This window comes from Dromiciops gliroides, chromosome 3 (genome assembly GCF_019393635.1).
Source record: "Dromiciops gliroides isolate mDroGli1 chromosome 3, mDroGli1.pri, whole genome shotgun sequence".
Classification (NCBI taxonomy): Eukaryota; Metazoa; Chordata; class Mammalia; order Microbiotheria; family Microbiotheriidae; genus Dromiciops; species Dromiciops gliroides.
In genome coordinates this window covers 180,455,382-180,482,067 of record NC_057863.1, presented here as the reverse complement: position 1 = coordinate 180,482,067, position 26,686 = coordinate 180,455,382, and the positions used below count along the sequence as shown (strand labels likewise).

General features: G+C 38.6%; 1 protein-coding gene across 3 annotated transcripts in view; it reads left to right on the top strand.

The window, feature by feature from the left end:
- The window catches only part of SH3RF3 (SH3 domain containing ring finger 3), a 570,619-nt gene that overhangs the window by 323,782 nt on the left and 220,151 nt on the right, over window positions 1-26,686 (top strand). For all 3 annotated transcript variants that reach the window (XM_043997997.1, XM_043997998.1, XM_043997996.1), the window contains one exon: window positions 10,830-10,925. In XM_043997997.1, the coding sequence (XP_043853932.1) occupies window positions 10,830-10,925 (96 nt within the window). The remainder of the gene's footprint in view (window positions 1-10,829; window positions 10,926-26,686) is intronic.

The window sequence follows — 26,686 nt, the reverse complement described above, 5'->3', positions numbered from 1 at the left end:
ACACATGTGCACAAAACCTTCCTGTGCAAATAATTTAGATGCTATTAAAGAAAGTTTACCAAATCTTGACATCATTTAAAGGTACAACTTGATGCCATCTCTCCCAGACTGAATGTCTTAGGGCACAAATGAAATATCCCACTTCAGAGACTTCCCAGTGCATTACCAGTTCTGGTAACACTGTGGATAAATCAAGTTTTATGTGTCTAATATTTTACTGACTTAAATGATCAGAATGGTAATATCACATATGAAAATGGTCATGCATAGTAAAAAAAAATCCACAGATATACCCAAGCGCCACTTCCTCATTCTATACTTTGCTCTTTCACATTCAGTCAGTTGATTTCGAGGAAACATAAATGAATCAGAGATTAAAAATGACAACTTCAGAAGCCATCTGCACAGAGAGGAGTTCCTCCCCTCCCCCCCAAACTCGTGCCCTCTTTTGTTTAAAGTCAGCTGAGTTACTGCCTGCAAGCCTCCTCCACACTCCCATATTGCTACAGGACCTGCACTCCTGTTATAGATGCTTCACTGTCAGAACCCAAGTCAAAAGCAGGTAGTTCAAAAGCACTTTGCCTCTAAAGAGAAAAAAAAAAGACATTTCTCCCTCCACAATCCCACGCCTGCCCTTTGTTGAGAAAATAACATAAAATTGTTCCTCTGATCACCCCCTACCATTCATGGCAAGGTATTTAATGGAGTCATTAACTGCTATTAATCCACCAATACAAAGCAGGCTTAGCTCAGGAGTCAAGGCATCCTGTGCAGAAGACTGGAGGGAAGAGGGATATGGTTGAGGAAGCACAGAGGGTGCTCAGCTAAGTTTGGTTTCACCCTCCCCATCTGGACTCTGTAGGCTGCCAGCTGGCAAGGGGACTTGGAGAGAGAGAAGGGGGGGGGAGAGGGGGAGAGAGGGGGAGAGAGGAGGAGAGAGGGGGAGAGGGGCAAACATCATTCCACATCAATGGCTTGGAATCCTGGCTCTTGAGGGATAGGATCTGCCCCTGGTCCTATGGCATTAAGGCTGGCTTCTTGGAATGTCCCCAGTAGAAATGGAAGACAGAAACCTGGATACACAATGGATATTAACATCAAAGGAAAAGGAAACATGGGGACCAGCAAAGAATAAAAATTACATGCTGAACAGCAAGAGCAGGCTTATTCTGTGGGCACATCTTTGCTTGTTTTTTTAAGACATCATTTGCTGGAGCTAACTGGCTGATCTGAGACAGGTGTGGGCTAGAAGAGATAGGTGGGTAACAATGACAAAGAACCCTTGGCTTAAAGTCAGAAAGATGTGCATTCAAATCCTGCCTCAAACACTTGCTAACTGGGTAATCCTGGATAAAAAAAAAACTTAACCTCTCTGTGCCTCAGTTTCTCCATCTATAAAATGAGGATTTGGGGCTCAGTGATCACTAGCACAGTGCCTGGCACATAGTAAGTCTCTAATAAATGCCTTTTGACTGGATTTTACTTCTGGCTCTAACTCCATGAAGAATGAACACATAGCACTGGACCTGGATTCAGGAGGACCTGAGTTCAAATCCAGCCTCAGACCCTTGACACTTACTAGCTGCATGACCCTGGGCAAGTCACTTAACCCCAATTGCCTCACCAAAAAAAAAAATGAACACATGAAAAATTTGTGATTTGGGCTCTCTGTATGAACTCCCAGTGTGGGGACTCCTCCTATCAACACAGACCAATATGATTTATTAGGCAAGTCCCAGGGAGTTCCACACTCTATCCGTTGTGCTACACTAGGGAATCACTACCACTGCTACAGTACTTTTCTTCTCATAGCATAGGTAATTTGGGGAGATTTTGTCCTCAAAGGCTTTTCAGAGGAAAGACCATCTTATTGAAAAATAAATATACCAGGTAGAAAATATTAAGAGTCTCAGATTCCAATACTGCAATAGACCCAAAGACATAAAGAACATTGTTCATACAGTGGAAAAGGACAGAACAGAATAGGTGGACCCTACAGGGATGCTCATTCTAAGCCATCTATGAGAATTAGAGGTTATTAGAATCACCCCAATCTATCTGCCATATTTTCCTTCTATCAGAGATACCCGATACTCTGGTCCAAGACTTGTATTAGTTAGGAGACTGTATGCTTCAGGTGTTCAGGGCTAGTGACATAGGAACCCTAACTAGGTCCTTGGTGGGATAGGGGGAACTCATGGTTTTAGTTACAATAGAAGCTTGCTGGGGGTTGGGAAAGCACAAGCTGTTTAAAGAGACACAGATAATGAATTTAGGGACATATTGTTTGGTGCCTCTATGAAATTGGCTCCTGAGCCATCAGGTAAGTAGTCCAGATTTCAGGACAGGAGAAGAAAAATGAAGTTTATAATTACTCCTCTGAGAGGCACATTATAGGGAATGGGTAACCAGACTTGGAGTCACCCCTCCCTATCCTCACCCCCGCCCCGAAATATATACTGCAAGCTTTATGTTCATTTTACAGATGAGGAAACTGAGATTCAGGTTAACTGAATAACCTATAGTCATATAACTAGTGGGTGGAGGGAATAGACTTCAACCTACATGTCGATGCTCACTCAGATACCTTAAATTCTCAGTTCTGTCATCTACCCAGTTCCCATCATTTATCCCTCCAATCTTGCCATTACCCCCAAATGTTCTACTTCCATGTTCTTTATCTCCAAAATTCCCTTATCTGATCGTACTTTAAAATTGTTCTTTCTTGACCAGTGCCTTATTATAGCTGACCTTGTTCTTCATCCTCACTCTCACTTCTGTTCTTTCTACCCCATAGTTCTTTCCCAGTCTGTCACCCATATACTGACGCTACCCTCTTCCCTCCCCTGACTCAACCCATTGATGAATCAATTCAACTCTACGGGATCCTTAACACTTGAGTGTCTCATCCTATTACAATCATTTCTTGTCCTATCATAACCCTGGGTTTCTCCCACCATCCACTTCTTTCTAGTTCCATTGGAGTTAGAGAAGAGCATTAAATGTGGCAATTAGATTCACACCACATAATCTCACTGGGGCCTTCACCATAGCAAGATAATCCTTTTTTGAACCTTCTTAATTGATTCAACTGTCCTGATTCACACAACTGATTTATGGAAGAACTATTACAAACCCTTTCATTCCTCTTCAAGCCTCCCATGACACTCCCTCCCTTCACCTTCCTGACTGAGGTTGTGATTCAGTCATTTCAGTCTTGTCTTACTCTTCATGGCACCTTTGGCAAAAATATTGGAATAGTTTGCCATTTTCTTCTCCAGTTCATTTTATAGATGAGGAATTAAGGCAAACAGGGATAAGTGACTTGCCTAGAGTCACACAGCTAGAAAGTATCTGAGGCCAGATTTGAACTCATGAAAATGAGTCTGACTCCAGGCCCAGTGCTCTATCCACTGTACCACCTAGCTCGGGACCTTGCCTCAAACTTCAGTGAAAATATCAAGGACCTTCTCTGAGAGTTCCTTCTCCTTTTCCTATTTTTCTGAAACATCTTTCCCTACTATGTCTTACTTCAACTCTATTGCTTATTTTTATAAGGAATACCTTTTTATACCTTTTTTTAAAGGTGTTCCTTCTCCCTTCCAAGACCAACTTCTCTACATGCTCCCTCATCCCTCCCCCTCAAGTCTCCTCCAACAGGCTGCATACTCGATTATCTTCAGTCTCTTCCTATCTATTCACTCTCCCTCTGCTGTTTACACATATAATTATGGTAGTGGATACAGTGCTGGGCCTGGAATCAGAAAGACGTAAGTTCAAATGTGGCATCAGAAATTTACTAGGGGGGGCAGCTAGGTGGCACAGTGGATAAAGCACATAAAGATTCAGGAGGACCTGAGTTCAAATTTGACCTCAGACACTTGACACTTACTAGCTGTGTGACCCTTGGAAAGTCACTTAACCCTCATTGCCCCACCAACAAAACAAAAAGAAAGAAAGAAAGAAAGGAGGGAGGGAGGAAGGAAGGAAGGAAGGAAGGAAGGAAGGAAGGAAGGAAGGAAGGAAGGAAGGAAGGAAAGAGAAAGAGAAAGAAAGAGAAAGAAAGAAAGAAAGAAAGAAAGAAAGAAAGAAAGAAAGAAAGAAAGAAAGAAAGAAAAGAAATTTACTAGCTGTGTGACTTGGGCAAGTCACTTAACCCCTGTCAATTTCAGTTTCATCATCTGTTAAATCAGGATCATAGTACCATCTACTTCGTGAGACATTTGTCTTAGTATAGTGCCTACCACACAGTGGGTACTCAATAAATGCTTATTCAATTCCTCCCTACCTATCCTTTAAACTCTCAGTATATCTGATCATTCTCACTATCTGTTATCATAAGAGTCTTATCCCTTTCTTGGCTGAATTCCTTGAGAAAGCCATTTATACTAGAGGCTTCCAATTCCTTTGTTCTCTCTGCCTTCAAAACCCTCTGTAAGCTGGCTTATTACCTCATCAATTCATCTTAAACTGTTCTCTTCAGAGTAATCAATGATCTTTTTAATTGCCAATTCTAATTGCCTTTTCTCAGTCATCTTTTTTTTTTTTTTTGACCTGTATCTTCTCTAGGTTTTTGTAACACTGGTTTCAATCTGATTCTTCTCCTATCTGGGTGATGGTCCTTTCTCAATGTCCTTTGTTTGAACTTCATCCAATTCGTGCCTACTAACCATAAGTATCCAACAAGGCTCTGTCCTAAGCCCTCTTTTCTTCTCCTATAATATTTTATTTGGAGATTTCAACAGCTTCCATAGTTTAATTATCATCTCTACTCAGCTACTAAGGAGTGCCGACCCTGGATTTGGGAGGATTTGAGTTTGAATGTGACCTCAGATGCTTACTAGCTGTGTGGCTCTGGGCAAGTAATTTAACCCTGTTTGCCTTAGTTTTCTCATCTGTAAAATGAGCTGGAGAAGGCAATGGCAAACTACTCCACTTTCTTCACCAAGAAAATCCCAAATGGGGTCACAAGAGTTGGACACAACTAAAACGACTCAGCAACAATAACTAATTACTCTCTTGGTCTATAGTTCCACGTCAACAATTTTGTTTCAGAGATATTAAACTAGATGGCCCATAAGTATCTCAAATTCAAATGTCAATAGAAAAAAATCACTTTTTGATTTTAATTTTTTTTCCAGTGAGGAAATTGGGGTTAAGTGACTTGCCCAGGGTCACACAGCTAGTAAGTGTTAAGTGTCTGAGGTCAGATTTGAACTCAGGTCCTCCTGACTTCAGGGCCAGTGCTCTATCTACTGCACCACCAAGCTACCCTGAAAAAAAAATCACTTTTTTTTCCCCTCAAAGTACTCCCATTTCCCAACTTTCTTTATATTTTCAAAGATACTGCCAACATCTCAGTCACCCAAGCTTGCAAGCTTGGTACTCTCTTCAATTTGCCTCCTTGCCCTAGTGACTATAGATTATCTACCATTAATTAATATGTAGAGTACATAACTATTTACATGTGAGCTCCCATTCAATTGTAATGTCCCTGGGGGCAAGGACTATGTATTTTCTCTTTCTTTGTACCCTCCTAGTGTCTGGCACATAGGGATTACTTGATAAATGCTTGTTGACTAGTGAATTCTTTAACAATTTTTGTGTTTGTGTCAGTAGGGTAAGTTCTATTCTATTCATGCTGGACCCTTAAGCCTTCCTCACTAGTTGGAAAATGTCCATTCTTCATCTTTAAAATGATGGGGCGGGACAGCTAGATGGCACAGTGGATAGATCACTGGCCCTGGAGTCAGGAGGACCTGAGTTCAAATTTGACCTCAGACACTTAATACTTACTGGCTGTGTGACCCTGGGCAAGTCACTTAACCCCAATTTCCTCACAAAAAAAACCCTGAGTAGGCAGGGGCAGCTAGGTGGCGCAGTGGATAGAGCACTGGCCTTGGAGTCAGGAGTACCTGAGTTCAAATCCAGCCTCAGACACTTAACACTTACTAGCTGTGTGACCCTGGGCAAGTCACTTAACCCCAATTGCCTCACTAAAAAAACAAAACAAAAAAAAACCCAAAAAATGAGCGGGCAAGGGGTTCTACTTGTAGCCTCAGAGGTCACTTCTAGATTTGGATCTCTACCCCTATAATATAGTTATTGCTTATCATATTACTACTATAAGGCAGTAATCAAGGTGCTATAAGTAAAAAGAAGAAAATAAAAACTTCTCTGCCCTCAAAGAGCTTACGGTCAGAGTTGGGATGAGGAAAAGTGCTAATGATGTTACTAATAAAATAATAATAACTAGCACTTATAGATTTACTTGGAGCAGCTAGGTGGAGTACTAAATAGAGAATGCTGGCCCGAGAGTCAGGAAGACTTATCTTCCTGAGTTCAAATTAGATACTTATTAGCTATGTGACATCAGACAAGTTGACTCAAGTTTACCCTGTTTGTCTCAGTTTCTTCATCTGCAAAATGAGCTGGAGAAGGAAATGACAAACCACTCCATTATCTCTGCCAAGAAAACCCCAAATGGAGTTAGGAAGAGTCACACACAACTGAACAACATCTATTTAGTAGCATTTTAAGGTTCTCAGAGGGGTTTACATTTATTATCTCATTTGCTTCTTGCAACAACCCTGCGATGTAGGTGCTATTATCATCCTCATTTCACAGATAAAGAAGGATGACAAAGAAGTCATATGCACAAGATAATAATACATCTTTAAGTGTTTCAGACAGGATGCAAACTTCTGCCATCCTATCTCCAAGCCTGACATTCTAGTCACCATGCCATGATGATGAAAGTGAATTGACATATTTGTCATACTGCCACAAATAAGAATGATTTATTTTGCATAGTTCCACAAGATAGAATTAGAATCAGTGAATGAAATAATAAAATTACAGATGCTCTGTTGATGACTTCCAACTTATCCTACATATAGCTTGTTCACACATAATTCTTTCTGTGTTGTCCCTTCCATTAGACTGTGATCCCCTTGAAAGCCCACACCATCTTTGGCTTTTCTTTATATCTCCAGTGCTGCCAGGCACATAGTAGGCACTTAATAAATGTTTATTGACTGACTCATTGAGGGAGGCTGATTTTGCATCAACATTTATTATGCCATTGTCCTAGGTATTGTGTTTTCCATCTACAATTCTTTTATTCTCTACATTAAATATCCCTGTTTCCTTAAGATGTGTTGTCCAAAATAGTAAAATACTCCCTTAAAATATGGTACTCAAAAAGGAATATAATACAATAGTTGTAGTGTGAGTAGTACAGCGTTCAATGAGAATATTAATCTTCCTTGGTTTGAATAATGTATAGTAATAGATAATTGATGCCATCTAATAATGCATTCATTTAAAAAATAAACGGCATCAAAATGTTTGCTCATATTAAATATGTAGTAAATCATAAATCCCAGTTCTTTTTCATATGAGCTGCTCCCAAGTCTTCCAAGTCCCCTATTTATGCAATTGATTATTTGAACCAACATATAAGACTTTCTATCAGTTCTTGTTAAATTTCATGTTAAGCTTAGCCTATCAATATCTTTTAAAAGCCTGACTCTTAGTGTATTAACTATTTCTCCCAACTTTGTGCTATCAACAAATTTATTAAGCTTTAATTTTAATAATCTATTTCTTTGTCTACATTGTCGACAAAGACATGGAATGGGCCAGAGCCAGAACCCATTCCTCAATATCTCCTACCACATTAATTATCAATAAAAGTACGTTTGCTTATATGAGATGAAGAATCCTTTAGTCTTGTCTTTCTTCCAAAAGGAAAAAAAAAGTCGCAATTCAGTCTTATCAGTTCACAAAGGAGGTTCAAAGCTAAAAAAACCATAGACTTTTATGCTGGAAGGCAATTAAGTTCTTCTTTCCTTTTTAATTTTCTCCTTATATCAAAGCTAAATTTTCTTCCCATAATGGCCTGCTAAAGGTCTGATCTATAAAAGAGTCTTAAAGATTAAATAATGTCTGCCTATGTTAGCATTCTTACTAGGGTCTCTGTGCCTCCCTTTGGGTGTAATCAAGAGCAAAAGGCCATGGTTACCAAAGGTTTTCAATGTCTTTGTGTTATGGGCTTAGTGAGGTAAATGAATAAAAGAAAATCACTGGACCTGCTTCAGTGATTTTCTGTAACTTTGGCCATTCTACTTGTTTCTGTTCTGATGTTTACCAACACCAAAACCATTCCTAGTAATGGGGACTGTGCTCTTCCTTGTGTGTTTTTTCGGCCTCAGTATGTGTCTGCCCCTCCATCTCTGTCCTTTTTCTCTGTCTCTTCCTGTTTTTTCTATCCCCCTGCCACCTCTTTCCTTCTCTCCTCCTCTGCCTCTCTATCCTCTTTCTCCCTTCCCTTTCCCCCATTCCCTCTCTCCCTCTGTCTCCTCTTTTCTTCTGTCCCCTTTCTTTTTTCCTCCTCTCAGCTCTATGTTTCTATTCTTCCTGTCTCCCTGTCCCAACGAAAGAGACAGAAATAGTCTCTATCTTTTTGTCTCTCTCTTACTCCTCTCCCCAAGGGAAAAAAAATTAAATCATTGGCATCCATCTTACAAGAAAATGCCATTTGATAAACATTGCTCTTTGATCAGAGAGCTAACAGTGTATAAGAAGATAAAAGATATATTCTTTATAGAGTCCTACTATAGACCATTTTAGGGCCTGTAACATCCATTAAAGGGCGGAAGCATACTAAAATCAAGACCTCATTTCAGTGTGTTTTTCAAGCAGGGAGAGTTGAGATGGAAGAATAGAAGAACATTATGATACTTCCTTCTCTACTGACTTCCACTTGCCTCTTAGGAGAGGTAAAGCAGAAACAAGAGGATTTTAAAATGATAAACCACGGCCTGATCTCCATTATCCCCACAGCAATGCATAGGCATGCTTTTCCTCCTCTTTCCTTTCCTGACAGGCATGTCGAGGTGTTCAAACAGTTCCTCTTGCATCTCTGATTGTTTTGCCAGGCCCTGGATGACTGCCCAAGAGTTTTGAACCCTGGAGATCAACTCCAGTGGAGACAGCCCCTCTGGCATTACACTTGTCCTCTGCTGCAGATATCTCTGACTAATGGTGTGTAGTTCTGGCCTTCTGTGCAGACAGCTGTTGATGTGCTCTTCGTGGGGGTGGGGAGGGGAGGTGATGAAAGGGCCTTCTGCCAAATAATTTATCTCCCAATGGCCCTGCCACAGGAGTGTCTGAAATCCTTGCTTTACTCACTCCTCTGAGTTACTTAAAGTATTGAGATAATGATAGTTTCCCATTGGCATAGATATTAGAACGTTAAAATTGAGCTGGCATTGAAATGCAAGCATTATTCTGGAAGGTCCATCAGCTGCTGACGTGTTAGCTCTTTTTAGTTTATCAGAGAGGCCGATGATATATTTAGCAAATTATATGAGAGTGGCCTATAGGATGGGGTAGGTTTTGAAAAGAGAGAAAGCTTATTACATGACTTCTATGTTTGCCTGATTTAGGTGACACAATGGGGTGATGGGTAGTTAGGAAGAGGTGCTTAAGGAAAGGGAGATGGCAACATGACAAAGATAAACTGCCTACTTGGCCATTGTTGTCTAAATCTGGCTCTTGGCTTTGTTAACCCATCAACAAATATTTTTAGGCATCTACTATAGACCAAGCACTTTGTTAGGTGCAGGAGATACGAAGGGAGGGAGGAAGGAAGGAAGGAAGGAAGGAAGGAAGGAAAGAAAGAAAGCAAGAAAGCAAGAAAGGGAGAGAGGAGGAAGGGGAAAGGAAAGAAGGAAGGAAGGGAGGGAGCTCCCTGCTTTTAAGAAGCCTACATTTCATTGAAGCAGGAAACATGTACATATCACTCAATCAACAAACATTTATTAAGTGCCTATAATGTAGCAAAGACTGTGCTTTGTTTGGGGGATACAAGTACATAGACTAAATACAAAGTATTTAGATGAGGGCAGTAGCATCTAGAGAATCAAGAAAGGCTTCGTGTATCTGCTTGTCCTTGCATAGGTTCCTATTCCGCTTTTGTACATTCTTTTTTTACATTCTCTTTATCTTTCTGTCTCCTTCAACTCCTTTCTTCCCCTCCACTCATTTAACACCTGCTTCCCATCTGCCCCTTCACATGACCTAGCCTCTGCTGTCATGAAAGCCCTCTCCTTTTCCAAACGAAATCTTGAATATGTGATATAGGTGGCAGTCCTTCTGTTCCTCTCCTCCTCTGTAACTCTGTTTTCCAGTCTCCCATGAAAAACTCATGGGCTCATCTTTCCTCCTTGTCTCATACCTCTTAATTTTTCTCCCCATCTGTTTCCACTTTGCTCATTTCAAACTTGGTTTTGTTCCTTTCTCTAAAGAACTTGAGGGTTATTCAATGCATTTTGTACTAGTGACTCTAAACAAAGGGTGTTGAACCAGATTGTTTTCTTCTTTGTTTGTAGCTAGAAACTTAAAATGCTTTATGTTTAGCTGATTACTTTTTTTTCAGAGTGGAAAAAAACCCTTTTCAATTCATTGAATATAAACAGAGGCCTGATTTTAAACACTGACTTGCCAGCACCATGATACAAACTGATATATGCTTTCCTGTTTGAAAAAAACAACAACAACAACACCTCAGAACAATGAACATATGGAGGAAAGAATTGGTCAGCACTTAGATGGGCATGCAAAAGTAAAGATACTAAGGGGTTTTTCTTCCAAGTATCATAAAATTGAATGTATAATCACTGAATCATAGTGCAAAGTCTGATTTCAGATTGAGTAAAACTAACCTATCCCTTTCTTTTTTTCTTGTATTTCTGTGTCTGTCTGTCTCTCTGTCTGTGTTTCCTTATGAATATGTATACCTGTTTGGATCCTTTGTGTCTTAGGATGAAATCTTGACTGTAATCAGGAGAGTCGATGATAACTGGGCAGAAGGAATGCTGGGAGATAAGATTGGAATTTTCCCTCTCCTCTACGTGGAGGTAAGGTCGTACCTCTGAGTAGGGCTTCCTCTTTTGCCAATGTTATTTGTCTAACTAGAAGTAGGGGCAACTTGACCTTGATGTTCCATTTCTTAAGAGAGAAACAGGTTTTTTGGGAACAGCATAAAGCCTGATAACTGCTTCACATGGGTTTGATCCAAGGCTCCTTGGTAATCCTTGGGATGTCCCCTCTGCCAGCTTAAATTGAATTTGGAGCAGCTCTGGCTACAAATCATCCTCTGACATGTGGGAAATGAGTATGGGATGCTCAGGTTGAATGTGCAGTATAGTTTCCAGTGAAGTTCAGTTGATTCAAATGAATTTATGCCCTTTTTCCTAAGGTTCTCACTGATGTTGCCATACTTCTCCAGGTCAGGGAGGACAATCTTGACAGTATTTTTTAAAATGTAAAGTCACTACTTTCCATTGATTTCTTCAAACAGATATGAATCTCTTTTTGCTGAGCTCAAGGGGAGTATTTCCTGTGCTGTCTGTAAATCTTACCCAGTTCTCTGAATTTGGGGGCTCCCTGGGAGAATCTGAGGTTTATGAAAGTGATTAGCAGATTGGCAGTTACTGAGGTGACCTCTCATATAATTTCCGGTCTGTTCCGTGGGAATGTGTCCCAAACCTCCAGCTTCCTAGTGGATAAATTGGTTCAGTGTTGTTGAATGGGAAATAGATTGGAAGCTGTGGCCATGTTCTATAAATAGTTACAGTTCAGGTCATGTTTAAAAAAGAAAAACTATACCTTTGCTCACCTATAGATTCATACCATTCTGGTCCAATAGTGTTCGTTCGTTCTCTCTCTCTCTCATCTTGTAATCAAATGAGGGAATATTATGTTACCCCACATTGTCTCTCAAATATAAGCCCTCATTCTGTTTCAGTTATCTCCACCATCAGAGCCATTTAGAAGTGTCCACAGGTATATGCATCTGTCTCCTTACCCTTTTGTCTCATTTCCTGACCCCACCCCCACCCCTATACATCCTTTTTATTTTTCCTTTCAGCATTAAGGTACTGGCCATTTTTTTTACCTAGCATTTCTATAATGCCTTAAGGTTTTGCAAAACACTTTGTGTATGCTATTTCATTTGTGCCTCTTAACAACCTTGTGATGTAGGGTGCTATTATTATCCCCATTTTACAGATGAGGAAATGGAGGTGGGCAGAGGTTGAATGACTTGCCCAGGGTCACAAAGGTAGAAAATGTCTGAGGCAGGATTTGACCTCTATTCGTCTTGGCTCCATACCCAATACATTATCACTTGCACCATTGATCTAGTACTGATCATTCTTAAAATCTTTGAAGTGATACTGGAGGGACAGCTAGGGGGTGCAGTAGATAAAGCACTGGTCCTGGATTCAGGAGGACCTGAGTTCAATTCTGGCCCCAGACACTTGACACTTACTAGCTATGTGACCCTGGGCAAGTCACTTAACCCTCATTGCCCCACCAAAAAAACAAAAGTGATACTGGAGGAAACCTTAAGAGGCAGACATTAAACATTTCAGTTTCCTCAGATCTCACATCCCTGCATTGTGTCTTTCCTTCCTTTGCTGAAGAAGAGTTTGGAGCTGTACTCCTCTGGCTCCTCCATTCCCTCACAATCTGCTGCACTTCAGGGTCCTAACCCCACTACTTCAGAAGCACAGCTCCCTTTCATTTGTCTGTTGACTTGGAGGCACAGCCCAGAAGTTAGGAAGTCTGGGTTCTCCACAAACATGCTGTGAGGTTTCTGCATGTGCACAAGGAGCAGAAGCCTTCTGAGACTTACCCTCCTCTAACTAAGCTGTCGTTCCAATGTCACAATTATTTTAGGTTGTTTTGATCTCCCAGACCATGACAATGACCTAAAGTGCAAGTCACTATTTCTCTTGTAGTTCCTTCACTCCTCTTTCTAATAAGGAATGTCATACAGAGGATTCTATGAAGGTCTGGGTTGGACTCGGTAATCCTTAAAGTCATTCTCAGTTCTGTGATTCGCAGGGCATTCAGCTTTAAACAATTATTCTCTCTGCAAGAGACATTAAGGAAAGCCTTCTTTGTCCTTTTTTTAAAATACAGCTTCTCACCTAGTATCCCATGAATCCATTCATAAGATCTTGTCACTATTCCAAGCACCAGACTGTGATGAGTTTTCTTTCCCCCCTGTCTATGAGAGCTTCCTCGGTGTGATGGGAGGGTGTGATGCTACACATACAAGTTCAGCCAGAGTTCCCCTTGTCTTCAGAAGCAGCTAATGTGTGCAGCTCAGAGTCATTCTGTAGAAGCACCGAGCTGTTTTTCTGGCCTTTCTCTCAATTTTAATCTCCATCCATTTCTTTAGTAACTTTCTCTTATGTTGTATTGGAAGGATGCTTGGCTTCTCGTGTTGCTTTGTGGTATAGGGATATGCCTTGTATTGGCTTTTCTAAGTAGCCTTCTGTGTGGATAACCAAGATCGTGGGTGGAGATGGCATAGCTACTTGATCAGCACGTGGTGCCACACTGCCACATACTTTATTTACAGGCACTTTTGAAGACAAGGGGACTAAAATGGACCCTTCCTCTACATCTGCATTCTGGAATTGTTGAGATAGACTGATGGATGGATAGATAGATAGATAGATGTACATAGATATAGATATAGATGTGTGGATATGGCATGGTATATACATGTACATATGTGTTTGTGTACACATATGTTATCATCAGTGTTACCATTATTGTCATCACCATCATCTTTTCACCAGGACAAAAATTAGAACTTACATGTAATAGAAATATAATATAATAAATATATAATTTTAATAATATAACAACATATGTTGATCAATTATGATTAACATATTAATATGAAATGTTGATAGATTTTAATTAATATAACATGTTGAACATGTTAATATAATACATTAATAACATTCTATAGTATGATACATGTATGTACATATAGACATGCATATATAGGTTCAATATCTATTATATACATATGCCATCTTAAATGTAGACATACATATAAACACATGCATACATGCATATATACATATTATATAGTGGTTTGTGTGTGTATATGCACATATATGTGTGTCTGTGTTTATTTTTTTATTGTCTCCCCTCTTTGAGGTGATTAAGGTACTGTGCAAAATGCAATCGATTATTTTCACCATTCCTTTCTGTGGTTTGCTTAATGCATTGCAAATGAAAAAGTAAATGGACATCTCCTTTCCTGAACATAGGGTTGGATGTCTTCTGGTAAAGGGGTTATTGTCAGCCTTGGAAGCCCCATCTTTTCCAGTGTTTCCACTGGATGATAGATTGGCAGGTTCCAGTAAGAATCTTGTGATGACTTACATTTTCCTTACACTGTTTACATTGGGATATGGCAACATGAATTTTGTTAAATTATTACATGGGAGTTCAGATTTTTGCCCTGCTGATGGTGGTGATGACAATAATGGTAACACTGATGGTGATAGCAGACCGTTATATATGCCTTTAAGGTTTATGAAATGTTTTGCAAACCCTATCTCACTGAACCTCACAAAAGCTCTGTGAGGTGAGGACTATAGGTATAGTCATTCACATATTATAGATAAGAAAATCAAAGCCCTCCTCCTTAAAAAAGTTATCTTACTGGGTCATGGTCATGGTCACCCAGCCATGAAGTAATGAGATTTGGATCCATCTCTAGAACAAAATGAAACAAGAACATGACGATTGCAGATTGAGACATGTATTATCACTTCACGGGCTGTATTTAGCACCTGAATCATATGTAAGGGAGTCTCCATAAGAGAGATCCAGTGACTCTTCTGCAGAGCATTGTCTTTCATGGACAAGGGAGACAAGAAATCTTGAGGAAATAAGACTGGGTAGGCTGCTTGCTTCAGGACCCGTTTCCAAGAGACGAATTCTTGTGCTTAAAGATGTTTACAGTATTGTCATGTCATGAAACTCCATAGAAATAATTTCTTATAGATATCTGAGTGCTTAGGAAAAATAGCCAAGCCAATGAATACCAGATCAGCCTTTGCTTTAAATGCGAATTGTCATAGTAACATCTGTCTCTTCTCCCTTGGACCTTTTTTCCCACTAATCCTGATGAGTCATTGATTCTCCCCATTGATTCTCCTCTTGATACTTCCATATTCCTTTTCTCTTCCTAGTTCTTGGTATTTCTTATTTCACAAACTTTTTTCTTGTTTTTGCTTACCTTTGCCTTTTCTCCCCCTGCTGGTGATTCATAAATCCTCATCCACAAATGGCTATGATTATGCCCCCAACTTATGTCAAACCTAATTAATCCTTACTATTTTCTATCTGAGAATTTGTCAACTTTTGAGATAATTTTCCTTGATTTTTCTTTTCTAACCTTTTTGGTAGTGGACTGTTCTGTAATCATTTTTATTTGTTTCAGAATATATTTATTTTAGTGGGAATAGAACTTAAAGTATCAAAATGACAAAAGTGGCGATTTAAAATCATGCCCCTCTAATAATTCCAGGACTGACATTGCTCTTTAAAGCATAAAAACATGATGTTTTTTAACATTTCATCAGCCAATAATACATTAAGCCTCTTCATCCATAGGTTGATGTGATGGGTCCCCAAACAAAGAGAGTTAAGCAGACATCATCACTGTATCCTAGCAACTTATATTCTAAAACTGATGATTTTAACATAAAGGTAAAGGGCATGCAAACTCATTTCATTTCCTTTTTGGATAGGAATAATGTTTTTTTTTCTTAATCCTATCCAAAAAGGAAATTATATGAATTTACATTAACGTAGTTGAAGGAAAGGCAGTGCGGAGTAATGGTTAGAGGACCATTGTAGACCAGACCTGATGGAAGCTGGTCTGATACTTCAGGTTTGGGATTAAAGCAGAAAGGACAACTCATAGACTATGTAGCATTTAAGAAGAGTTTTACTTAGCCTTACCATGGAAAGGATATTAAGCATGCAAATAGCATTGATTCAACTAAATATAGCTTTGCTGCCTCTTGTGTTGTCTTGCTGGCTTACTGGTCAGAAGCAACCCCTGACTCTTCATGGGATAACTCTTGTACTTAATCCAACAGGAAGCTATAATAGGAGTCTTAGTCCTCTCAGCTAGTTGAATCTAAAGAATGATTTATTTATGTCTTGTATGAAATTTATCCAAAAAAGGTAAACTGAGGTAAGTTTCTCTGAGGAAGATATCATGACAAAGGCCATGAATTGAAGACAGAACTAATTTTTATAAGGAGCAAAGAACAGAACAGAAAATGTATCATTGTTTATGGGACTGGCAACAACATGTGTTGGGGAATCATGATTGATTACATCAAAGAAAGTGGGCATATCCCACATATGTGAAAACTACCTCTCTCAATCTTTAAGGAAGGCTTTTGTGAATTTATGGGTCCCAGCTGCATCCCACAGTCACTGATAGGAAGTCAGGTATGTAGACAAACTGGCACCCATAGGATTAGATAAGACCATCTTTTTAATTGCTAAAGATAGGAGGTCAGTTAGTCCACCTTCTCAAGGATAACACACAACTTTTGTGGGAAATACTGAGATAATGTTTTATGAGAGTATTGAGAACAGAGTTGTTCTTGAACTAACTGAATATGAGGGAACTTAACTCTTTGGTGTCTAACTTCACAGAGAGAGGAGGCTGAACTTTTACACACATGAGCTTCTTAACTTAAAGACAGAAAAGAGGCTTTACGCTTGTTACATAGGATACAGAATATGGCTACAAAATAAAATCACTTATAGAGTAAAATAAAATATAAAATACAGAATCAAGAATTAACTTTCCCACTTATCTTTTAAAAACTATCCTAGTCCTATGTAACAAATGCATTTTTTTAAACCACAAGGGCCAGGCTTGGTATCAAGAAGAGCTGAGTTCAAATCCTCTCTTTCATACATATTGGCTGTGTGATCATAAGCAAGTCACTTAATCCATAAATACAAAAAATATTTATAGCAGTTCTTTTTGTGGTGGTAAAGAATTGAAAATTGAAGAGATACCCACAAATTTTGAAGCGGCTGGACAAGTTGTGGTATATGATTGTGATAGAATACTATTATGTTATAAGAAATGACAAGCAGAATGCTTTCTGAAAAATACTAAGAATATACGAACTCATAGAAAATGAAAGGAACAGAACAATGAGAAAACTATACAGCAAAAGCAATATTATAACAATGGTTGACTATGAAAGACTTAACTACTCTGATCATGACAAAAATGATCCAAGACAGTTCCAAAGGACTCATGAACAAAAATGCTGTCTACATCCAAAGAGAGAGAGAATTGATGACCTCTTGAATAAAGATTGAAGTATAAATTTTGGCTGATTTTATTTTTCTTGTTTTTTTTGGGAACATGGCTAATATGGAAATAAGTATTGCATGGCTTCATATGTATAATTAATATAATATCATTTACTTTCTCAATGGGTTGAAGAGGGGCAGCAGGGAGGGAGAGAATTTAGAATTCAAAGTTTAAAAAATAAATGTTAAAGTTTTTATGTTTTTATTTAATCATAAAAGTATTTTATTATTTTCCAGTTACATGTAAAGATAATTTTCAACATTTGTTTTCATAGGATTTTTAGTTCCAAATTTTTCTCCCAACCTCCCTTCCCTCCCCTCTCCCCAAGATGGAAAGTAATCTGATATAGGTTATATATGTACAATTAATCACATTAAACATATTTCTGCATTAGTCATATTGTGAAAGAAGAATCAAAACACAAGAGGAAAACTTCAAAAAAGAAAAAAAAAACAGCCAAAAAGTAGAAACAGTATGGTTCAATCTGCATTCATAATCCACAGTTCTTTTTTCTGAATGTGGAGAACATTTTCTATCATGAGTTCTTTGAAGTTGTTTTGGATCAATGCACTGCTGAGAGGAGCCAAGTCTATTGCCATTGTTCATCACACGATGTTGCTGTTACTGTGTACAATGTTCTCCTGATTCTGCTTCTCTCAGTTAGCATCAATTCGTGTAAGTCCTTCCAGGTTTCTCTGAAATCCTCCTGCTCATCATTTCTTACAGCAAAATAGTATTGCATTACATTCATATACCACAACTTATTTAGCCGTTCCCCAATTGATGGGTATTCCCTTGATTTCCAATTCTTTGCCACCACAAAGAGAGCTGCTGTAATATTTTTGTACATATGGGTCCTTTTTCCTCCTCTATGATCTCATTGGGATACAGACCTAGTAGTGGTACCACTGGGTCAAAGGGTATGAACAGTCCCATAGCCCTTTGGGCATAGTTCCAAATTGCTCTCCAGAATGGTTGGATCAGTTCACAACTCCACCAACAATGCATTAGTGTTCCATTTTTTTCCACAGCTTCTCCAACATTTATTATTTTCCTTTTTTGTCATATTAGCTAATCTGATAGGTGTGAGGTGGTACCTCAGAGTTGTTTTAATTTGCATTTCTCTAATCAATAGTGATTTAGAGAATTTTTTCATGTGGCAAAAGATAGCTTGGATTTCTTCATCAGAAAATTGCCTGTTCATATCCTTTCACCATTTTTCAATTGGGGAATGAGGTACATTCTTATAAATTTGGTTTCATTCCCTATATATTTTAGAAATGAGGCTGTATCAGAAATACTGGCTGTAAAAATTGTTTCCCAGTTTTCTGCCTCCCTTCTAATTTTGGATGCATTGCTTCTGTTTGTACAAAACCTTTTAAATTTAATGTAATCAAAGTCATGCATCTTGCATTTCATAATATTTTCTATCTCTTGTTTGGAGATAAATTGTTTTCCTCTCCATAGATCTGAGAGGTAAACTACTCCTTCCTCTACTAATTTATCTATGGTATCACCCTTTATGTCTAAATCTTGTACCCATTTTAACCTTATTTTTGTATGAGGTGTAAGGTGTTTGTCTATGCCTAGTTTCTGCCATACTATCTTCCAGTTTTCCCAGAAGTTTTTGTCAAATACTGAGTTCCTATCCCAGAAGCTGGAGTCTTTGGGTTTATCAAACAGTATATTAATATAGTTATTTACTATTGTGTCTCCTTTGCTTAACCTATTCCATTGATCCACAACTCTATTTCTTAACCAGTACCAAATAGTTTTGATGACTTCTGCTTCATAGTAAAGTTTCAGATTTGGTACAGCTAGCCCAACTTCCTGTGAATTTTTTTTATTAGTTCACTTGATATTCTTGACTTTTTGTTCTTCCAAATGAATTTCATCCCCATGTGGTGAAATAATCATATATATGTATGCATATACAATATTTTATATATATGTACATATATAAGTATGTACACATACAAATATTTATATAGGTATATATATACATTTGTGTACACAAGTACATGCATAGATAGGTAGACAGATATTTGGAAGAATGTCATATACTGCACTTGAATTACTACAAAGTGTTTGACAATATTTCATATATATAGTAGAGAAATATGGAGTGGATGATAGTTTTAGCAAACTTGAAGCAGACTGAAACAATGGAGGGGGAAGATTGAATTAATAAAAATAGGGGGCTGCTGGTGAATGTTTAACAACCAACTCTCCAGAAAATAAAATGTTCCTATGACACACTTTTAATTTTAATCTTCACTGTTAACATTTCCCCATCACTTTATTAAGTCTAGACAATCAACAAAACAACAACAAAATGGAGCCCTGATTTGTAGCATTTGTTGATTTCCCACTTTCACTCATTATTCCAAATCCTTCCTCCTAAGACCAAGCTAAACAAGTATAATTTTTCTTCTACATAATAATTTTTCAATACTTGATGATAAGTTGTGCTCCCTACCTCTTCTTTACATATCACATCCTGCAGGGCAGCTAGGTGGCTCAGTGGATAAAACACCAGCCCTGGATTCAGGAGGACCTGAGTTCAAATCCGGCCTCAGACACTTGAAATTTACTAGCTGATTGACCCTGGGCAAATCACTTAACCCTCATTGCCCCACAGAAAAAACAAACAACCCCCTCCCACAACACACACACACACACACACACACACACACAAACAACAACAACAACAAAACTATATCACATCCTGCTTGGTCTTTTTTTCTTCAGTCTACATGCCCCCTTCCCCATCCCTCCACAGTTCCTTCAGTAGTTAGGGAATAATTTTGAGTCCCTTCACCAGCCTGATTGACCCTCTATTTGACATACCCCAGCGTGTCTACTATCCTTATAATTTCGTTGAGAAAGTGAAGACTATTTCATTTCTGTCTTCATATCGCCAGAGTTTAGCACTTGTAGGTGCTTGAAAAATAAAAATAAAAATGTTTGATTAATAAGATGTGGCCAGATTTGGGCATAGTACTCCAGATGTCTGATAAGGGCATAATACCTCACATTTTTCTGGACACTGTATTTCTATTTCTATAATCTAAGACCTCATTAGCCTTTGGGGGTATGTGTGAAAGGAAGGCAATGCCCACCTCACCCTTTAACAAACATACATATACACACATCTAATTTTTTATTTATAAGAACCATCTTCTAAGCCTACTTTCTTCCCATCTTCTATTACACATTTGAGTTTTTAAAACCAAGGATAGTATTTTATATTTATCCCTATTGAATCTCATTAAGTTTGCCTCATCATTCTTGCCATCCAGTTATGTCTGGATAGTTATTATGTTGTCAGACAAGTTAGCTACTCTTCCCAGCTTCAAGCCATCCCAAAGCCTGATAAACATGCCACCTATGCTTTCAACTAAGACCTTAATAAAAATATTGAGAAGTTGAGAGCCAAGAATAAAACCTTTGGGGCACTCCACTAGAGATCTTCTTCCAAGCTGACAGTAATCTTTCCTTTAAGGATTTGCTTTTCCAACCACTTAGTTTCAAATGTCCATAATCGTACTATCATTTAGTCCATATTTCTTCATTTTGTCTGGAAGAATATTTTGCTAGACTTTGTCAAATGCCTTGTTGAAATAACAGCAATAGTAATGATCACTTAGATGTATATAACACTTGAAGTGTTTTCTTCCTGGCATGTTGTATCTGTAGCTTCTTATCTGCCAATCTTGTAATGCTATCAAAAAAGAATTTCAGTTCTTTAAGAATTCATGCTGGCTGTTAGTGAACAAGCTTTCTAATTGCTCAGAAACCATCCCTTTAATTATACATCTAAGAATTTTGTCAAAATTGAAGTCATGCTCATCAGCCTATAGTTCAAAGGATCCACTTTATTCCTTTTAAAAAAAAAGAATTGGCACATTTTCTCATTTATAGACTCAAGATACCTCATCTATCCTACATAATATTTCAGTGGTCACTGATAACAGTGAAGTAATCATATCCACAAACTAACAGTCTCCTCTCTCTGTGTCTCTGTCTCTGTGTCTCTGTCTCTGTCTCCATCTTCCTATCTCACATAGGCTGAACATGTAGCGACCATTCATGGGTACAATCCCACTACTGATCATGTTTGGAACTTCGATCTCTTCTGCTTCTTGCCTGGGCTAATTCATCCTTTATTTGACAGCCTCGTGGGCCTCTGCTCCCCAGAAGCTTACTATGTTGGTGCTAGACTTTAATTCAGTCTGTCAATTGCCTTAATCTGCTGTAAACCAGAAATCCTTAATTTAAGACATCCACCAACTTTAGCATCCCCAGTTGCAGAAGATTATGTGGACCACCATATCTGCCTATATGAATTCTTTTAGGATGATGGAATGTGATTCTTCCAGGTTGAGGGCAATTAAGTACTTTATTATTAACACTGTTATTTATCTTAACCATTTTGACTCATTCCTTCCCAATCTGAAGATTATTTTTCTTGGGATGCTTAGAAGAGTACCTGGTGCACAGTAGGACTTGATGAATACTAGTTGACTTTTTAAGGGAGGAAAAAAGGCAAAAATAATCATTGAGCAGTTCTGCCTCCTCTCTCTTTTCCATTAACTTCATGCAATCTATCCACCTTGGGCAAGGATCCTATTCCTTTTTTTGATCTTTTTGTATGCCCACTGTATCTTTAAAACTCTTTTGATTGTCCTTCATTTTCATTGTAAGCTTCACCTTTCTCATAGCTTTGGGATTACAAAGATTAGTCTTATGGTACCATACTACTTTTTTTGGCATTTGTCTTCATTTACCTGTGCTTACTTCCATCTACTGTGCATATTTTCTTCAAGTCTGAGTAGTTCACAGTATTCCCTGTGTGTCGACATCAGTTCTTTTTCTCCTTTAGTCCTCCTTCAAATGCCCTGCATTATGCTTCTCCCAAGACATGGAGTATATCATCTGGATGTGCACTATTACTCCATCATCTTTCTTTTGTAGTTTGCACAGCCAAGCAGAAAAGTTCTCCCATCTTATTTCTCATGATGCTTTGCTCACTGGGAGGAATTCCTTAGATTACTTTGCTCTATAACACTGTGTGTTTGACTACAGAGCAGTAACATTAACCTAGTGATGACTCTGTTGGATGGGAAATCTTCAGGAGCTGCTGGAACCATAGGTGTATGAGCAGAGATGGAAAATGGATGGAATGGAAAGATAGAAAAAAAAAAGAATATTGTAGTGAAATGGCCACAGTATTCTTCCACCCAGTGCTCACCATTAGATTTCACATTAAGCTCCTTAATTTACTCTGTTGCCCTACTTTGTGTTATTTGTGTTTGGACTTCTAATATCAGGAGTATTCTCATTCCTCTTCTTGAATACTTGTTCCTGTGGTTTCTAGAGTTTATCTCACCCTTAGGACACTGCATCATATCTGGCTTAATGGATGTATGTGGGTGTTCTTCTCCCTCCTCTTCCTTTGTCAGTTTAAAATTTCCCTCATCAGATCTGCACACCTCTGATTCACTGAACACACCCTTTTAAGAACCTTATATATGCAAGCTCTGTGCCAAAAACAGAAAGGAAACAGACCCGGCCTTCAAGGAACTTAGGTTTAACTGGGAGAGAGAGGACATAAGATGTACACTAATAAGTAAAACACAATGGGGGCAGCTATATGGTGCAGTGGATAGAGCACTGGCCCTGGAGTCAGGAGGACCTGAGTTCAAATCTGACCTCAGACACTTAACACTTACTAGCCATGTGACCCTGGGCAAGTCACTTAACCTCAGTTGCCTCACCCCCCCCCAAAAAAAGTAAAACACAAAGTATGTACAAAAAGCAATTTCAAGAGGGAGGGAAAGCTAATAATCAGGGCTAGGATGGGGAGAGGGATCATAAAAGGACTTCCTTATGTAGAAGATGGGGTCTAAGTGTGCCATAAAAGACAGGAAGAAGTGTGTGGACCAGAAGGGATGAGGGGGTGAATTCCAAATTCCAAGCAAATATATTTTTACTTTCCTGTTTTAGATAGACTCCATCCCTGGAAAAGAATCTGCTCTTCCTGTATCTCAAGCCCTGACCCAAAATATTAAATTCTTTTCTCTAACATAGTCTTTTTTTAAAGCACTTACTCACTTTTGTTCTCTACAATCTTAGTATCAACTAACATAGTGGTGTAGCTTCTTTGGGGGGAAAAATCTAGTTAAATCTTAGTTTGCATTACTAGAAACAAAAACGATAGGATAAGGGGAAGTAATAATACCATCATAACTCTGTATTAGATCACATCCAGATAATTATGTATTTAGGACCACTTTTTAGGAATTGCATTTGACAAGTAGAGTGTATGAGGTAGAGAAAAATCAGAATGGTGAAGTGTCTGGAAACCAGTGTACTGTGAAGAATGATTTAGCCTGAAAAAGAGAAACTTTGGGAGGTTATTACTATCTTCATATATAAGAAAGGTTTGCATCTGAAAATTGGAGTAGATTCATTCTAAATATGGTACAAACAGAAGACCAGTGTGGGCAAAAGTTCTAAGGAAGCAAGTTAATTTCAATATAAATAGTTTTTTTGTGTGGGGCAATGAGGGTTAAGTAACTCGCCCAGGGTCACACAGCTAGTAAGTGTCAAGTGTCTGAGGCTACATTTGAACTCAGGTCCTCCTGAATCCAGGGCCAATGCTTTATCCACTGTGCCACCTAGCTGCCCCAACTCAAAACTTTAAGAAAACCTAAATGTTTACAAAATCATTTCAACATGTAATTGAGAGAAAAATTAAAAAATATATATTAAAAAAAAAGAATATTGACTTGGGAACATTGTGGTAAAATAGAGAGAACCTAAGCTTTGGAGTCAGAAAACCTAGTTCAGCTTCTCCTTTAATGCTTCCTACTTACATGACCTTGGGCAAATCACTTAACCTCCCTTGGTTCTGGTTTCCCCATCTGTAAAATAAGAGAGTTGGATTAGATGGCTTCTTAAATCACCAGAATCCTACAGCATATAATTCTATGGTCTGTGAGAGATTTTAAAGAGACAATTTCTGTACTGAGTGGGAGGTAGTACAATGTGGTTTGCAATAACTCTTCCATTGTCCAAACTCTAAATGTGTGTGTGTGTGTGTGTGTGTGTGTGTGTGATTCAAGCTTCCCCTTCCTCTGGCCATATCTAGCTTTGCTCTGGCCATAGCTGAACGTCTGTGGCCTCCACTTAGGACTCATTAGTTGGCTTCTGACCTGAGTTAGACCCCACCAATACAGTCTTATAGAAACATGCTGGCAGGGCCCTACCTGAATGGCCATCTTGTCTTTGTTATTTCTTCTCTTCTCCAAGCTCAGGGTCAGGTCATGTCCTTCATCATCTCCACCCTATTCTGTAAATTCATTCCCTTGACAGCCACAGGTTGGTGGGCCCGTCTACTCTTTTTTTTCCCTCCAACCTTTCCATTCCCACCTGCTGGCTTTGGGTGAATTCTTGTTCCATTGGTCATGACCAAAAGGTGAGTAATGGAGGGATGGTAATATACATGCATGTCTACTTTTACTTCTAACACCTTTGTTATACCTCGTGCACTAGTTAATAAATACTTACATCATGTGCAAATCCTATTGATGGGGGAGAGGTGTTTGAGTGAATTATACTTTAAATATGAGCATCTTAATGAAATGGGGACAGGTATGTGATAATTGATGACATGACCACTTAGTGAGGAAAAATTTCAAGTGATAATAATACCTTCTATTTGGATAGTAATTTAACGTTTCACAATGTTGTCACATCTTTTAGCTCATTTGACCAGCACGTCCATCCTCTCAGGCAAGTAGGAAAAGTCATATTATCCCTATTTGACAGTTAAGGAAACCAAAGCTTATAGATTTTAAATAATATACCTAAACTCACAGAGGTAGATAATAGCACAGACAGATTTATAGCCCAGATTTCCTGTTTCCCAGCTCTGCTTTTTCTCTAGCTTGAGCATTCAGGAGATCTTTAAAGAAAGGAATAAAGTTTACTTGAGGCAGAATGAAGTACATTAATGTCTAGATTTCAGTGTGGGAGGACACCTTTGCCATTGGATGTAGCTTTTTTTAGAAACAGTGACGCTGAGAGTTCCATTTTCCCTTTCAATGTTATATCTATGTGAAAAAGAATACAGAGCAGAGCATAAGATGAACACAGTATAACATGCTTTTATATAAACTCATTGCTTCATTCAAGAAATGAATGGGGGATATGATAATTGGAGAAGGTAATGTTCTAAGAGTCTGTTAATTTATAGCTGCAAAGTCTCAATGGATTTCAGAAGATAACCCTATGAGTCTATTCAAAAGCCAGAGAAATATACTTTTCTTATCTCCGTTGCAATAGTAGCTGTGTGAATAATAATGGCCCTTCCTTAATAATAGCAAACTCACTATAGATGTCACATAATTCCATTGTCTTTCTCCCCCACCATTTTGATTTGGAAAAAAGTGGCAACCATAGGGAGAATCTTGGTAATCTACCAATTTCTTTTGTGTCTGTCAGTTCACTTGCAGTATATAGGAAGAAAAGAGTAGGCTTGGGACTTAAGCTTTGACCAAGGATAATTTGGCTATTATCTTGCCCCACAGTGAGGAGGTGAGGAATTTATCTGTTGGTACTCAATAGGAGATCCTTGTCCAATGACCTCACTTCCCTGGGTTCCCAAAATTGTCATCATAACGGGTTCTTCAAACATTAGTGAAAGTCAAGGCTGCCCCCATTCAAAATTGACCTGCATGGTCCCGAAATCCAGTAATATTGTAGGTAGATACATGTGGACGTGAAAAAGCCACCACTGTATTCTGCTGTTTGGGAGATTAATTGGGTGAGATTTGAGCAGCACTAGAAGAAAGAACTATCCAAATTATGAATGTTCTGGGCTTATTTCCCTTTAAAGCTATGCACAATTCCTTTGCCATCTTCTTGAGTAGAGCATCCTTAGGTACAATTAGGGTACAGATTCCTGGGAGAAATGCAGAGTAAGTAAATTGAGATACCACTAGGGTGTTTGGGGTTTGTTTGCTTTAAGAAACAATTTCCCAAGCAAGAATATTCAGCTTGAAGGAGGGGTGAACAGCTCAAGAATAAATGCTCAGGGAAACATGATGTAGAAATATGTCTGTGGTATAGAAAATGGAGGGTAGTCATCCGAGGCTTCATGTCATAGGGGAATCTTGAGCAGTAACTTGGAAAATAGGGACCTGGAGCTGGAAAGGAGGAGACAGGGCATCAGGAGCAAAGGGGACAGGCTGGCTGCTTTTTAAAAACAAGGTTGCTTTTAGTCATATCTATTTATAGACTGAAACAAAGGTGAAATTTGATGGTATTAATAACATTTTTAGATGGTAACCACAAGTAGAAGAAGGAGATTAATAGCAATATCATCTCCATGGCAAGGGAAGGGGGAAATCCTACCATATTCCATAGTACAGTGTC